This window comes from Crocodylus porosus, unplaced genomic scaffold (genome assembly GCF_001723895.1).
Source record: "Crocodylus porosus isolate Cpor-Errol unplaced genomic scaffold, CroPor_comp1, whole genome shotgun sequence".
NCBI lineage: Eukaryota > Metazoa > Chordata > Crocodylia > Crocodylidae > Crocodylus > Crocodylus porosus.
This window is the reverse complement of record NW_017728947.1, coordinates 18626015-18640034: the sequence shown is the minus strand read 5'-3', so window position 1 is coordinate 18640034 and position 14020 is coordinate 18626015. Positions and strand designations below refer to the sequence as shown.

The 14020-nt window shown below is 43.1% G+C and overlaps 1 protein-coding gene across 5 annotated transcripts in view; it reads left to right on the top strand.

The window, feature by feature from the left end:
* The window catches only part of PPFIBP2 (PPFIA binding protein 2), a 154739-nt gene extending 140719 nt beyond the window's left edge, over positions 1-14020 (top strand). For all 5 annotated transcript variants that reach the window (XM_019551483.1, XM_019551484.1, XM_019551482.1 and 2 more), the window contains 6 exons: positions 685-773; positions 3975-4097; positions 5433-5555; positions 6197-6385; positions 7631-9897; positions 13745-14020. In XM_019551483.1, coding sequence (XP_019407028.1) covers positions 685-773; positions 3975-4097; positions 5433-5555; positions 6197-6385; positions 7631-7831 — 725 coding nt within the window. In that variant the 3' untranslated portion in view covers positions 7832-9897; positions 13745-14020. The remainder of the gene's footprint in view (positions 1-684; positions 774-3974; positions 4098-5432; positions 5556-6196; positions 6386-7630; positions 9898-13744) is intronic.

Genomic DNA, 14020 nt, shown 5'->3' with positions numbered 1-14020 from the left:
TGTTGGAATAGATTTAGCTTGTGCATTAAGGATCGCTTCCTTGACAAGCAGCCACTCTGCTTGAACTCCCATCTCCCTGGGTCATGGTCCCTAAGGGCCTGACCGACAAGCCTCTTGAGCTGTTAATTGTTGCTCCCCTGCTGCCAGATTTCCAGACCAGTGAGGAGCCCCAGAGGTCAGATAATGTGGCCTTGTATGCTAGACCACTCCAGTACATGACTGGATCCAAGTGCACAGGATAGGGTCAGGTCAGGCCAGGCTGGCAGATGAGGTTGGGTTGGGTCGGGTTTGGTTGGATTGGATTGGCCTGGAGTGCAGCTGGGTTTTGTCCCCAGAGGTTGCATCTATAGACCAACCTCACGTAGTAGCTGGACTGCAGACTGACTCTGCACCACTCATCTGGCCTACAGGGCAAGAAGATTGAGCACCACTGTTCTTAAGCATTTCTGGAATCACTCATAGGGCCTGGTGGGAGCTGCTTTCAGAAAGAAAGATGTCTGAAAGGGATGTGAAAAAGAATAGAAAAGACTGTATGAGGCTTTTGGAGGTACTGGGGGACTCCTGTGTATACGTTCATGTGTGTGTAAAGTAGCAGAGATGAAAGGCTGATCTTTAAGGTCATGTATTGGACTGAAAAATTTCCTAAAGGTGGATTGGTTTTCTTTGCTATTTTTATGTCTGCAGGATGGCTTGATGATATTGGCTTACCTCAGTACAAAGATCAGTTTCATGAATCCAGGGTGGATGGGAGAATGCTTCAGTACTTAACTGTGGTAAGATGGCTTGCCATAAAATCCATTTTCTTCATTTGGACAGACTCTGAACCCTTGAATTTGCTGACATTGAGAGATGTGGACCTGGAACATCTGCAGAAAGAATTTGAGTAGCTTTTCAGCAATTTTCCTGTTCATCTTGGGCTTATTTAAAATGGTAGAAGTAAAGATCTTTGCAAGAAAAAATATAATACATAGTATAAACACAGTCATCTTTGCCCTAGGAATAGGCTAATGGAGATTATGTGACTAGAGTTGGTTTCTGTAGGATGGATGTCTATCCATTCCAGGCCAACACAGTGAAACTGAGGATAAATTGAGCCAGGATTTTTTCTATTCAAGGGTAACATGTTTAGCAAGTAGAAGCTATCACTGTATATGATACATAGTGGGTGCATCTATATGTGCCATTAACATCCAACTATATGTCTGGAATTTATTGTTCCTGAGAAGCTCCTGGGCATGCAGTTTACATGTGCACCTGGAAAGCATCACATTGAACCAGGTCAGAGCAGCCTCAGCTGGCAGGGGACCTGGCAGGGGTCAGACTGCCAGTCTAGGGCTGCTCTAACTGGGCTTAATGTATAGAGAGGCTGGTTGGGGCATGAGGGTGCTTCAGTGCAGGGCTAGCTGGCAGGTAACCTGTGTATTCAGGCACCCTCATACCCCATCCAGCTGCATCAGCATCCACACATGTGCTGCTGTGCATGAAAAAACAAGTACTAGCCTGCTGCAGAGTTTTATTAGTTTCCTGAGCCCTAATAAGGGTGCATGTATAAATGCTGAGATGTTGACTGCATAGCTAATTAGTCAACTCTGCAGTAAACATCTCACGTAGATGTGCCCAGTTAGACATTTGCCAAGCTAGTATCACAGCTGTGCGAGCTACAGCAATGTTTAAATATTTGTTGCTGGTATACGCTAGAACTCTAGCACCATTCTTTCATGTAATTTTTGTTTTGTAACAGCTATGAATGTATTTGTAGCAATTTAGCATTTGCTGCAGAAAAGCGTGGATTTCCTCCTTTAAAGGAGAAAGGTGTGGGAAACCACAGGTTTCCCCTTGGAGACTGGAAGAGTTCAAGCCTGCAAGGGGCTGCTTGGGGCTAAGGGGGAAGGGATGCAGAGTGCACGCATGGACATGGTAACCAGGCAAGGTGGTAGAGAGCAGTTCCTACAGCTCCCTCTAGGTAAGTCTATGGGGATGGGGTGGGGGTACAGGCAATGCAGCTTCATTGGCGTGGAGGAAGAGGCACAGCACTCCCCTCCGGATTTCTGTGCCCACAGTGGGGCATGGAACTGCAGACAGGCCTGACCAGCTCCTGGAGGAGCCACCTCTGTGGCCAAGTGGATGGGACCCAGCATAGGAAAGGAACCCAATGCCACTATGACTACCAAGGTGAGGCAACCCCTGGATGCCTGGCAGCAGCAGGAGGCACAACTCCATGCTGCTGCCACTGCTGCAGTTCCTTGGCAGCCACAGTAGTGCAGCACTCCCTCCTGCACTGGTCCCACCCACTGGGCTGTGGGGGTGGCTGCTGCCCAGAGCTGGTCCACCCTGGCTCCAACCCCATGCCCTATGCTCCACTGGGCACAGAGATCTAGGGGACATGTACCCCACATCATGTTACCTGAGCCAACACCTTCCTTCCCCACACACCCAACCTCTTCCTCTGGGGGCAGAGGGTACGGGGTAGTGGATTGGAAGCAAGGGGCACCAGCAGGGCTGGCGGGGTAGGGGGCAGTGCATTGGGAATGAGGGGCACTGGCAGAGCCAGGAGGCTGTGGGCCGGGAATGAGGGGCACCAGCCAGGGGGCAGCGTGTCAGGAGTAACGGGCACCAGCAGGGCTGAGGGGAGATGCTGGGGGGCAGGACCAGGGGGATGTGGGCCAGGAGTGTGGGGTATTGGCAGGACCAGGGGGCTGTGGGTCAGCAGTGAGGGTCATTGACAGGGCCAGGCAGCTGTGGTTCGGCAGTGAGGGGCACTGGCAGAGCCAGGGAACTGTGGGTCAGGAGTGAAGCGTATTGGCAGGGTCAGCGGACTGTGGGTTGCGAGTGAGGCACACTGGCACAGCCTAGGGTGCCCTACAGGGTAGGAGTGAGGGGCACAGGCAGAGCCAGAGAACTGTGACTTGGGAGTCAGGGGCAATGGTATGGGCAGGGGCAGGGCACCAGCATAGCAGGGCTGCTCAGCACTACAAAGCGGGGGGGCAGGCAGTCACAGGTAGACCTGCATCCTGGTGAGTGAAGGGAGCAGGGGGAGCTCTGTCTTTCCCTGGGAAAAAAAAAATCAAATGCCAAAATATATAGGTATTTAGAATGTATTTTATTATAACGATTAAGGTGCTGGTAGGCTTCCAAATTACTTTAAAATTGTAAAGATATTAATAAAATACTGTGTTCAACTAATATCTATATATATAATGGCATTTCATTTTAATCGTAGAAAAACATGGAATTTGGGGGGGGCAGTTATCAGAGTTTGGGATTTTTTATAAGAGAATTTGGAATTTTTATACAGAAAAAAACAGGATCCCTGCTGATTTAGGGTCTAAATACTACTAGAAATAGCCTGTGTACATTTATCAGGGAGTCCACTTTCCTGGTAGCCATCATACAGTTCTAACATAGCTATAGTCAACAGTTGTCATCTCAGTGTGGGCAGAACCTGTGCTCAGAAATGCCCCAAGCTTAGAGCCATCTGCAGGGCCATTATTAAGTATCTTACACTTACTAGACCAACAGCCTGGGCAGTTTTTATCTTAGATTTTTAGGTTATTTTTTGCTTTGTGTTACATGGTGACTGTTTTTCCTATATTTGTGGACACATGTACCCATTAACATGTGGCTACTAAAGCTATTTCAGTTCAAGGAACTTATGAACATGTGGGGCAACTTATTAATGGGGTTTAGCCTCATCTGAGCTGCAGCAGATTTACCATGGGATGAATCAAATGTGCCTGTCTTTCAAGTGCCTGCCTTCCAAAGCACAGCGATGCTGTGATTTCCTCTGGCTTCATTCGTATGTCCATAGGCCAAGGGGAGTATGCGTCTTTAATTCACCAAAAACATCCTTTATTGATCTACACAATTACACAAATTGCACAGCAAGCTTAGAACTTGACTCTAACCTCCCAGGAAAAGTTGTTTTTTGGGTTTTTTTAGTATGTTATGCTCTTAATTAAGCTTTTTCTTTTCAGAATGACCTTCTGTTTCTGAAAGTCACCAGCCAGCTGCATCATCTCAGTATTAAATGTGCCATTCATGTGCTGCATGTCAACAATTTCAATCCCCACTGCCTACGTAGGAGGCCAGTCAATGAGGTAAAAAAGAAATTGTTTCTCAAGTCTAGTGCTTGTTTATCTCACATCAGTCAAGGGTCAGTTTGAAGGGGAATTAATATAGTGTACAATGTACAAGCTGTGGCTGCCAGGAGCTGAGTCTGGAATCTCCTCAAAGGAAATGCCACAACCCTAGGAGGCAAACAGTGTAAGATAATGCAGACCTCCTTTTCATTGCACCAAGCCTAAATGCGTAGGACTACGCTGTCTTCTACGTTCCTGTGTGGAAGGGAAGCCAGTATCTTCTGTAGGTACCTGGTGCATAACTGGTTGAAATGAGATGTAATCAAGAAAAAGATAGCTTAAACTGAATTTATGGAAAAACTACCATTTTATACTATGGAATAATTTTTAAAAGTGCAAGGTATATGACTCATACCTTAGCATATAACCAAATATGCTCATGGGGATCAGGTTTATACTGTCAGTGGAATAGAATGTAATGGCCATGGATATATTCTATCTGCAGACAAGGTTCTTTGGCTAAATCTGATCTTCTATTAGATGAACTCAAATAGTTGGAAAACTTCTTCTTTGCAAGCTTTCAGGTTTCAGGCTACCTGTGAATTCTGCAGCTGGTTGAACAATCGTTGAATATTCAGAGAATGTTCAGCAAATCTTGCTTAGAAATTATTTAACCATTTTTCATCGTTCCCCCGTAACTTTTATCAAAGTGAGCAGATCATTCATGTGTATATCAAAATTTCATAAGTTGTTTGAATAGGTTATTTTGAATATTTCATGGTTATTTCCTTAGCTGCCTTAGTTTCTCTGATTCTTTGATCACCTTAAGCAGCATTTCCAGCAGCCAATATTAATTTATCCTTACTCTGGGTAGCATTTGTATTTGAAACCTTTGTACTGGGTGCCTTGATAATATAGTATTAGGCTCCTCAGAAATACAAAACAGTCTAATATATTTTTGCAAGGCAAGCATTCTTTTATTGCATAGTATTTTTGGTGTCTTGCTTTATTTGATAGAGAAGTTATTATGGGTTCCACCACTAACAGAATTAACTTACCATCTCACTAGTCAGTTAAGAGTCTACCTCTCTTCCGTGGGAAGTATGAGAAATTAAGACGAGTACCTTAAAACTGGGGGATACTGATTTGGGGGGGAAAAGAAGGAACACTTTAATAATAACTGATAACTAATCAGGCATGAGTGATAAATCCACTTGCTGTGCTTAAATCTTTTTCAAGCGTTTACCAGTTTTCTTATCTGAATTGGATTTAGGTGCATATATTACTATTCGTTAAGAAGTACTTTGCCACATAATTATATTGTCACATCATCTTTTTGTTTTTCTTTAACAGAACATTTCACCTTCAGAAGTAGTTCAGTGGTCCAATCACAGAGTGATGGAATGGCTCAGATCAGTAGATCTGGCAGAATATGCGCCAAATCTTCGGGGGAGTGGGGTTCACGGTGGTCTCATTGTGAGAACTGTTTTCTTTTTTTTTCCATTTTTTAATGAATATACTAACCTTTTTTTCCCCCAAGTAACCTTACCAAAACTTCTTGCTTAATTTTCAAACGTGAAACAGGAAGGAGATATGTACTTGCATATTTATAGTCTGATTTAGTTTGCTCAGTGTTGAACCATCTGAAAACATTCTGAATCTGCTACATGCAAAATAATTTTATAAGCAGGATGGTGTCTCTGAGTATTTTAGTGCTTATCCAGAATATTTCAGAAATAAATTACTTAGTAGAAATTATTTACTGATAAACAATCACCAGAGTACCTCAAACAGATCAAACTCAACTTCTGAGCCAGAAGTCTGTCACAAATAAAGAATAGTACATACTGTGCTGCTGAGGCACTTTCACCAGCAATCAGGAAAGGGAACTAGTTTGGACTTAGGAGATAAGAAATTAAAAGCAACTTAGTAAAGTCAGGAAGCTTTGAGTGCAATGGTTTCCCTTAATATTGTTTTAGGACTTTTGGTATTAGAATCATCGGTATGTTCTTATTTAGTTAGCATTGTAGGATGATCCTTTTTTTTAAAGCCATTTGACATTACAAAGATTCAGCCATATAACAAACAAAACTTTATCAGGTTTTTTTGCTTAATAGATTCTTGAACCTCGCTTCAATGGTGACACATTGGCAATGCTGCTTAACATTCCACCTCAAAAGACCCTTCTGAGACGCCACTTAACCACTAACTTTAATGTGCTGATTGGGCCAGAGGCACAGCAAGAAAAGAGAGAAATAATGGAAGCCACAGCTTACACGCCTCTCACTACAACTGCAAAAGTTCGGGTATGCTCCTTTCTGAAGAGAGGAATTCTTGAACTTCTGATCTAGTTATCAATTTGCTTTTATTTTTTTCTTGCCTTTTTTTTTTGGTAATAGAATAGGGGGGCAAACTTGGGAGGTGGGAGAAGTCAGTTATGAGTTCAGTTAAATTTTAGTTATTCCCAATTTTATATATTCAGCACAAGTCTGTCTTCACGTACTGAAGAAATAAATGTGCATCAGCACAGCCATTCCTTAAAACTCTCTAAAACAATATTTATATTTAGTATCATCTGTTCCTAATTAACAGAGATTTAACCAAGTTAAAAAAAATCTATTCTATTTACTGGCAAACTACATGCACCTTTTTCTAAATATTAGCCTTCCAAAAATGGGTGCATGGTTTCCATGCCAGAATGGAGGCATGGGGACATTGTAACAGCTGCCAGGGCTGGCTCTGCGCTGGGCATGCAGGAGGGGTGGAGTAGACTCTTCATTGTCACTCATTCTCTTTTCGCAGCTAAAGTTTTAGCCCTTTCACAGCCACAGCTGAAATGGCAGCCACTTTTGGCTGTAAGAGAGTTAAAGCAGGCAGCCAAGAGCTGCTGCCAGTTTGGCACTAGCTGTAAGAAAGGGTTCTTTAGCTGCAAAAAGAGAGTGAATGGCAGAGTAGATTCTGTCCCTACTCAATGAAGCCTGTATTCAGCCACACTGGCACACACGTTAATAAGATTTGGGGATAGCTGTTTGCAACATGATAAACTGAATTTATAAATTAAGCCTATAAACACTTAATCACAAGTAACTTTACTCATATAACTAATTCATTTTTTTCAGCTGAGCAACTCATTTATGTGCTATGCTTAGTATTAATACCCATCATTCAAGAAGGCACTGAAGCATATGCTTAATATCATTCTTATTTAGAAAAAGTACTGAAACCCACAAGCTATGGATGTGATATTCAGTAAGGCACTTAAGTACTGTTACTGTTCTCAATTGCAGTACTCATGCCAAAAGTTCTGCAGTTAGTACAACTGACTTCAGTAGGACTGTTCATGTACTTAATGTCATGCTTTCACTTAAGTTCCTTGCTAAATCAGAGCCTATTTTACTAGGTAGACAATAGAAATTAAGTTAAAAGCATCTAGAGTATTATAGAAATTGCAGAAAGTAGCTTTGGAATCAATACATGCAACTTCAAACTAGACTTCACATCTGAAAAGACGGTTGGTTTTTCTCACATACACTGTTTTTTCATAATTTTAGCCAAAGAAACTTGGATTTTCACATTTTGGAAACCTAAGAAAAAAGAAATTTGATGAATCTACAGATTACATTTGTCCCATGGATACAAGTCCAGGTGCAGCTAATGGTACTCAGAAGAGCTATGGTGGATACAAAGGATTTAGTCCACTTTCCTCTGATAAGGAATTGGACAAACTGGATCAGGTGGGACAAACAGAGTGATGTCATACTCATCCCTCATTCTCCTCATGCATTCCAAAGCTTGCAAATAACATTGTTACCATATAACAAAATATGTGCTGCATCCGCATGAACTCATTGAGAACATATGGGCTATGGACATTTTGAAGAGTTTTATACTGAAAATGTCACATTATCTTTCTAAGTGTAAACCTACCCATCCATCTGTAAATCCTTTTTTCAGAAACATAAAAACTTTACACTTCGAAGATCAATGTATTTTGCCTGTACAATTGAGGGTCATGGTAAAAACATTTGGTGTTTTTACTTTTAATTTTCATAATTCATAAAATACTGCACAGGTAACTCCTTTTTATCTTTGTAAGTGGCTTATGATGTAATAAATTTATTCAGACTACTTTGTACAGAGCTATCAGGAGACTTCAGTCTCAAAAACTGGACTGTATATTTTTAATAGACTTGTTAGTAGAAGAGAGCAACAGTTTCACTCTTTGTGCATACATACATGTATGAATTAATTATGCTTAAGCAGTATATGTAAAAGATGCACCACTAATGAACACTATTATCATTGAAATAATAAAATAATACTTGAATAAGCCCATTTTGCTATGTATGTAGTGATCCCTTTCTTTTGGTAATAGAATTGAGTTTATATGCCATACCTCTAAGTAGCCAAAGGCTGAAACCGTGACAACTTTTTAACATCTTCACTGTGAAAGTCTGTACAAAGTGATGAAAACCTTCAAAAAGGAGCTACTGGGTACTTGTATAGATTCTGCAGAGCACAAAAGCCAACCAGGGCAGACCTTTGCCTAGTATAAATTGTCATAACTCCATCTATTGTAGTGGATCAGTGACATTTTACACCAGCTGAAGATCTGACTTGGAAACACTTTTCTCTCTAGAGCAGAAAGCAGTTAATGATCACAAAATTGAAAAGACTAACTGCAATCATTTTTCACCTGCATGATTTTACCGCATCTAACATCTCATTTTTGCTCATCTGAAATGTAGTGTCTTACTTAATCTTTTTTTTTTATTTAATGGATGTTTTGCACTGCACTGTTTAGAGGAGGCAGGTGGAATTAATGCTTTTTGTAAAGGCAATATGGTTCTCATTTGGGATCTCTTATGTTAGTGTTTTCAGAATAAAATATTAAGCATACAACGGAAATGAAAGCGGATCAAAACCTAATAGAGTTAAATGTCTAATATCACTAATCTAAATGTAGTTTGATCCTTTTTAGTGACTGAAGGGATAAGAAATGTCCAATTACCTAGAAAACAGTAGCAAGTGAGTACATTTACCAATACTCATAACCCCCATTTCAGTTACTCAATACAATTGTAGAAGTTGAACCAAATACATCTAACATCAAAGCCTGATGAAATTCCACCTTCAGTTAAACAAATGACATGGAGAGTACATAGGTAAGAGTGTACATACACACGCCTGTCTACTGAAGAATTAGTGCTTTTAATGAATAACAAATGAACCCCTTGACATTGTAGGCCATCTGACATCTTGAAGATTGATATCCTTTTATTAGAATCAGCAAGACAGCATGTTGGGTTCTTGTATTGCCTGTCTAGTAGGAATGCACCACACAAGTTATTAAATATATCTTGAAATGCTTCTGAATGTTGTGACTATGACTGTAACAACTGCCTAATTTAGGAATATATCAATAGGTTCACATGAAATATAGTGCTAACTCTGTGGAATATATTTACCAGCTGATCAAGAACACTGGTTCTCTTGATGAGAAATCTGTCTTCCTGTCATTACTGCATTTTCATAGTATTATAAGGCATGTTGGCATGGTGATTTTTTTCCCCCTTTTTGATTTGTGAGTTTTTGTATATTTTTGTTACTTTTTATAATATTCAGAGTAGCAATTTATTATGCCAAGATTTTCTTTTTCTCAAGTCAGGGACACCTTCCAAAGATGCATATAGAGTCTAAATAAAATTGTAGCCATTGTCTTATTTGATCAAGTTGCTGAATGCTTTTACAGATGGAACATTCAGAAGGAACGGTAATGCAAATAGGGGCTCTTTCTCAAGGCATAAACAATCTCACGGTATGTATCAACTTGCACTTGCTTTAAAAGTCACAAATATATCTTGCCAAAATTTGGGAAAATGTAGTCATTCCAGGTAGAGGTAACCCAATATATCAGTCCATATTGTATCGGCATTGATAAAAGGAAAATTGACATTATTGGTAATCAGCTTTTTTTGGCTGATGTGGTTGACAGTGTCACCAATAATGTCACAGGATGCATGCAGACAGCACAGCAGCTTGGAGAGCAGCATCCATCTGGTAAAAGTGTTGGACAGGAAGGAGCAGAAGGGAGGGAAGGGAGTGAGGGGACAGATTGAGGCCCCTGTGATGAGGGAGGGAGTGGAACTGGGCATGGGACGGAGTCTTGAGTGGCTCATCGGGGGGGGGGGCTCTTCCACTGCATGCACCCCTGAGGAAGCCATGGGGGGCACATGCGCCCTGGATCTGTGTGCAGGGCGAGAGTAGGCTGCTGCTGTGGACTGGGACCATGGGCAGTGCCAGACTCTTCCCGGCAGGGGGGTTGGGCTGGGGCTGTGCTTGGGCAGGTGGTGGCAGCGCTGGGGTGGGGGAGGAACGGACTACCACCCCGTAGCAACCCCTCCCAGCACCACCACTTCTTGGCCCGAGTACAGCCCAGGCCCAGCCCTCCCACTGGGAGGAGCCTGGTGCTGCCCCTGGTCCCAGTCCACAGCAGCAGCCCATCCATACCCTGTGCACCGATCGGGGGGCCACATGCTCCCCATGGTTCCCCCAGGGTTGTGTGCAGCAGTGGGAGTCGTGCCCTGCTGATGAACCACTCGTGGCTCCATCTAGCCCCCAGCCCCACTCCCTCACCGCAGGGGCCTCATTCGGCAACCCCCCACCTCGATCCCTCCCCCTGCCCCTTCCCCCCCAACAGACTTACCAGCTGGATGCTGTTCTCCAAGCTGCTAGGCTGGATATGGGCAATTGGATCAGTATCAGCCAATATCGCTCATTAATAATCAACCACTGGTATCGGCCCCAAAATCTTTATCAGTACACCCCTAATTCCAGGTGATTTTCAAGGGTAAGACTCTGGAAGTGTCCTGGTTTTACTTATCTGCATCTTGGTTCTGGATCCAGAATTTAGCATTTTCTTATTTTTAAAACCATTTTTAATCCTTTATCCATAATCTCAGATTTCAAATAGGGTGTAATTGATGTGCTGGATCCATGGCTTCTCCTCACCCTCTGCCCAGGGCTGTGTCACACTTAAGACATATTTTATTTAGATCACAGTAAGCTTTACTACGAGTTAGAAAGTGTTCTGGGCAGCTACATGATCTCAACTCTGTGGACAGAGCTGGGGACAGCTGTGTGGTCAATCAGCTGTTTGTCAGTCTTCGCTCCTCCGCCGCCCCCCACCTTATCCCCCTCCTACCTCCAGAGCTGGTTTAAGGCTCTGGTGTGATGGAAGGGCTGGAACCGACGACCATGTGTCTGTCTGTCATTCCCAGCCCCAGCACCATACTAGAACTGGTGAGGACCACTGGTATTATCTTCATGGTGCAGCCCCACAACAGCCTAGCACATATTATTTTATGCTAAATGGAGATATTCCTACCAAAAAAAGTCTTAACTTTACTACCGTAAGATAGCACTTAGCATGTGTTTTCCTGCTTGAATGCACAAATGCTCATGGTTTTAAATGTAATTAACACATCCTGTGTATAATGTGAGACAAACTGGTACCTGTACTTAACAAAAAAGGGTTCCGAAATTGCAGTTCTTCAATTTAACAATCTTGCAAGCAATGGCTGTCCCATCTCCCTTAAGAAGTGCTTACTTTCACTGGACAGAATCCTAAATATGGATGATACACTGTATAAAATTAACTATGCCATTGATGCCTGTATTTGTAAACTAATTTTAGAAGACAAACCTGCTAGAGGGCAGAATGAACAGTTATGTAATATGTAAGCTTCCTCTGCATAGTAGTAGGCATATCTACATGTTCTATTAATGTGCCTGAATGAACTCCAGCACAGTTCATGCTGGAGTTTATTGCTCCCGGGAGGTAAGCCTGCCAGCTCAGAACTGCAGTGCCCTGGCTCAATGTGCTGCAGAAGGGCTGGCTGAGGCATAAGGGTGCTACAGTGCAGAACTAGCCCAGCAGGCAGCCCCTGCATTGTAGCCTCTTCATACCCCAGCAGTCCTCAGGCACTATCTACATGTATGTTTCAGTGCACTAAATTCTGCTGAGGGATTGTACTTGTGTTGGGCAGTACTATCCTACAACAGGGTTAATTAGTTTACTGCAGCCTAATAGTGCTACGTGTGTAGGCAGTAACACTTTACTGCAGAACTAATTAGTCAGCGCCCACAGTAAAGCACTTGTGTAGATGCATGCAGTATCACCTAAATGTAAGAAGTTCCTAATACTAATCAACCTGCTACATTAAACTACAATGAAGAAACCAGTTTCATTCTGTTAATATTAGCAACATATTTCAACTGACTGATAGTACACCCTGGGGAATAATGCAATTATGCGCCCACGCAATTTTGCGTATTAAACGTATGACTGTGCAAAATTGCATAATTTTACATAATTTAACTGTGGGAGGGCTCTGTGCCTCCACTTCTATGAAGTCAAGGCACAAAGCTGTTTGACTGTACAGCTGGATAAGTGGGGAGGGGAGCTCCTGCCTGCGGGAGGAGTGGTGTGGGTGGGAAGGTGTGGAGTTTGTGGGTGGGTATAGGCCGCATGACATTGGGCCAGGCTGGCCAGCCAGCTCAGTGCCTCCATGTGAGGCTTCCAGCACTCCAGTGGGAAGCTGCATATGGAGGCAAGCAGCAGCCTGCCTAGCCCAATGGTACATGACTCCATTTGCAACTTCCCACTGGAGTGTTGGAAACCCAATGTAGAGAGCTGGCCTGGCCCAATGGCATGTAGATTGGGAGCAGCACACCATCAGGCTAGGTGGGAAGCCATACATGGAGGCATGGAGTCGCACGTCATCAGGGCAGGTGGGCTCCTGCTTGCCTCCATGTGCAGCTTCCTGCTGGAGTGTTGGAATCCCCATGTGGAGACGTGGAGTCTGTCCAGACCAATGGCACGCAGCTCCTGGTCCATGTGTCATTGGGCCATGCCAGCCAGCTCCATGCCTCCAGATAGGGCTTCTAGCACCCCAGTGGGAAGCTGCTCATGGAGTCATGGAGCCTGCCCAGCCCAATGGCAGGCAGCTCCCACCTGCAATGTCATGAGCCCCACACGCTGGCACAGAACCAGCCTGGTCTAGGCAAAGGCCCATGCCAGTGGGTCAGACAGGCTGTGCCAGCAAGTGCAGGCCCTGAGACTCAGCCAGAGGCATGTGCCGCCAGCGACTTTACCTGCTGTGGCCATGAGCACCCTGAAGGCCTGCTGCCTACTGCCACTGAGCTGCCAGCAGTGGGAGCTGTGCACCATGAGGGGAGATGTTGTGGGGGGGGCAGACCCACCTATAAGTCCTCCCACACACTCCTCTTCACAACACCCCTCAAATCCCCAAACCCCATTCACAAACCCCACATGCACACATACCTCCCCACATCTTCACAAAACCCCCCACACCCATCCCCAACTATACAAAGTACCTGCATATATTTCTAAAGTACATTCAAATAGTGTTATATTTAGTTTAATTTGTAAAAAAATAAATAAATTAAATTACTTTTGCATAATTTTGAGTTTCTGCACATAATTTTGAATTTTTCTATGCATTATTCCATGGGATGTATAATAGTAATAATACAGCAAATTCCATCTGTTGTGAATCAGGTTTTATTTCGGTTCCTTTCCCAATGCTATATGCATCTAACTGGATACTTACGTAATCCACATTCTGTTCTCTCTCTTTCAGAATATGCTAAGCCAAGATGAAATGCTGAATGACAATAGATTTTTAACACCCACGTTTGAAGACTGGAGATGATGTTTCAGCATGATCAAGACCACTAATACCTCACGCACACATCCAGATAACTGGCCAAGGAAACTGGGTGCTATATGGCAGAAAATAGCGTATGCTTTTCTGCTAATGAGACATAAGTTATATGTCATTGATACAGCAACACTTTACAGGTAAAGAAAAATATACTGGGTACCCTAATAAGTATTTTTACCTAGATGTTAAAAA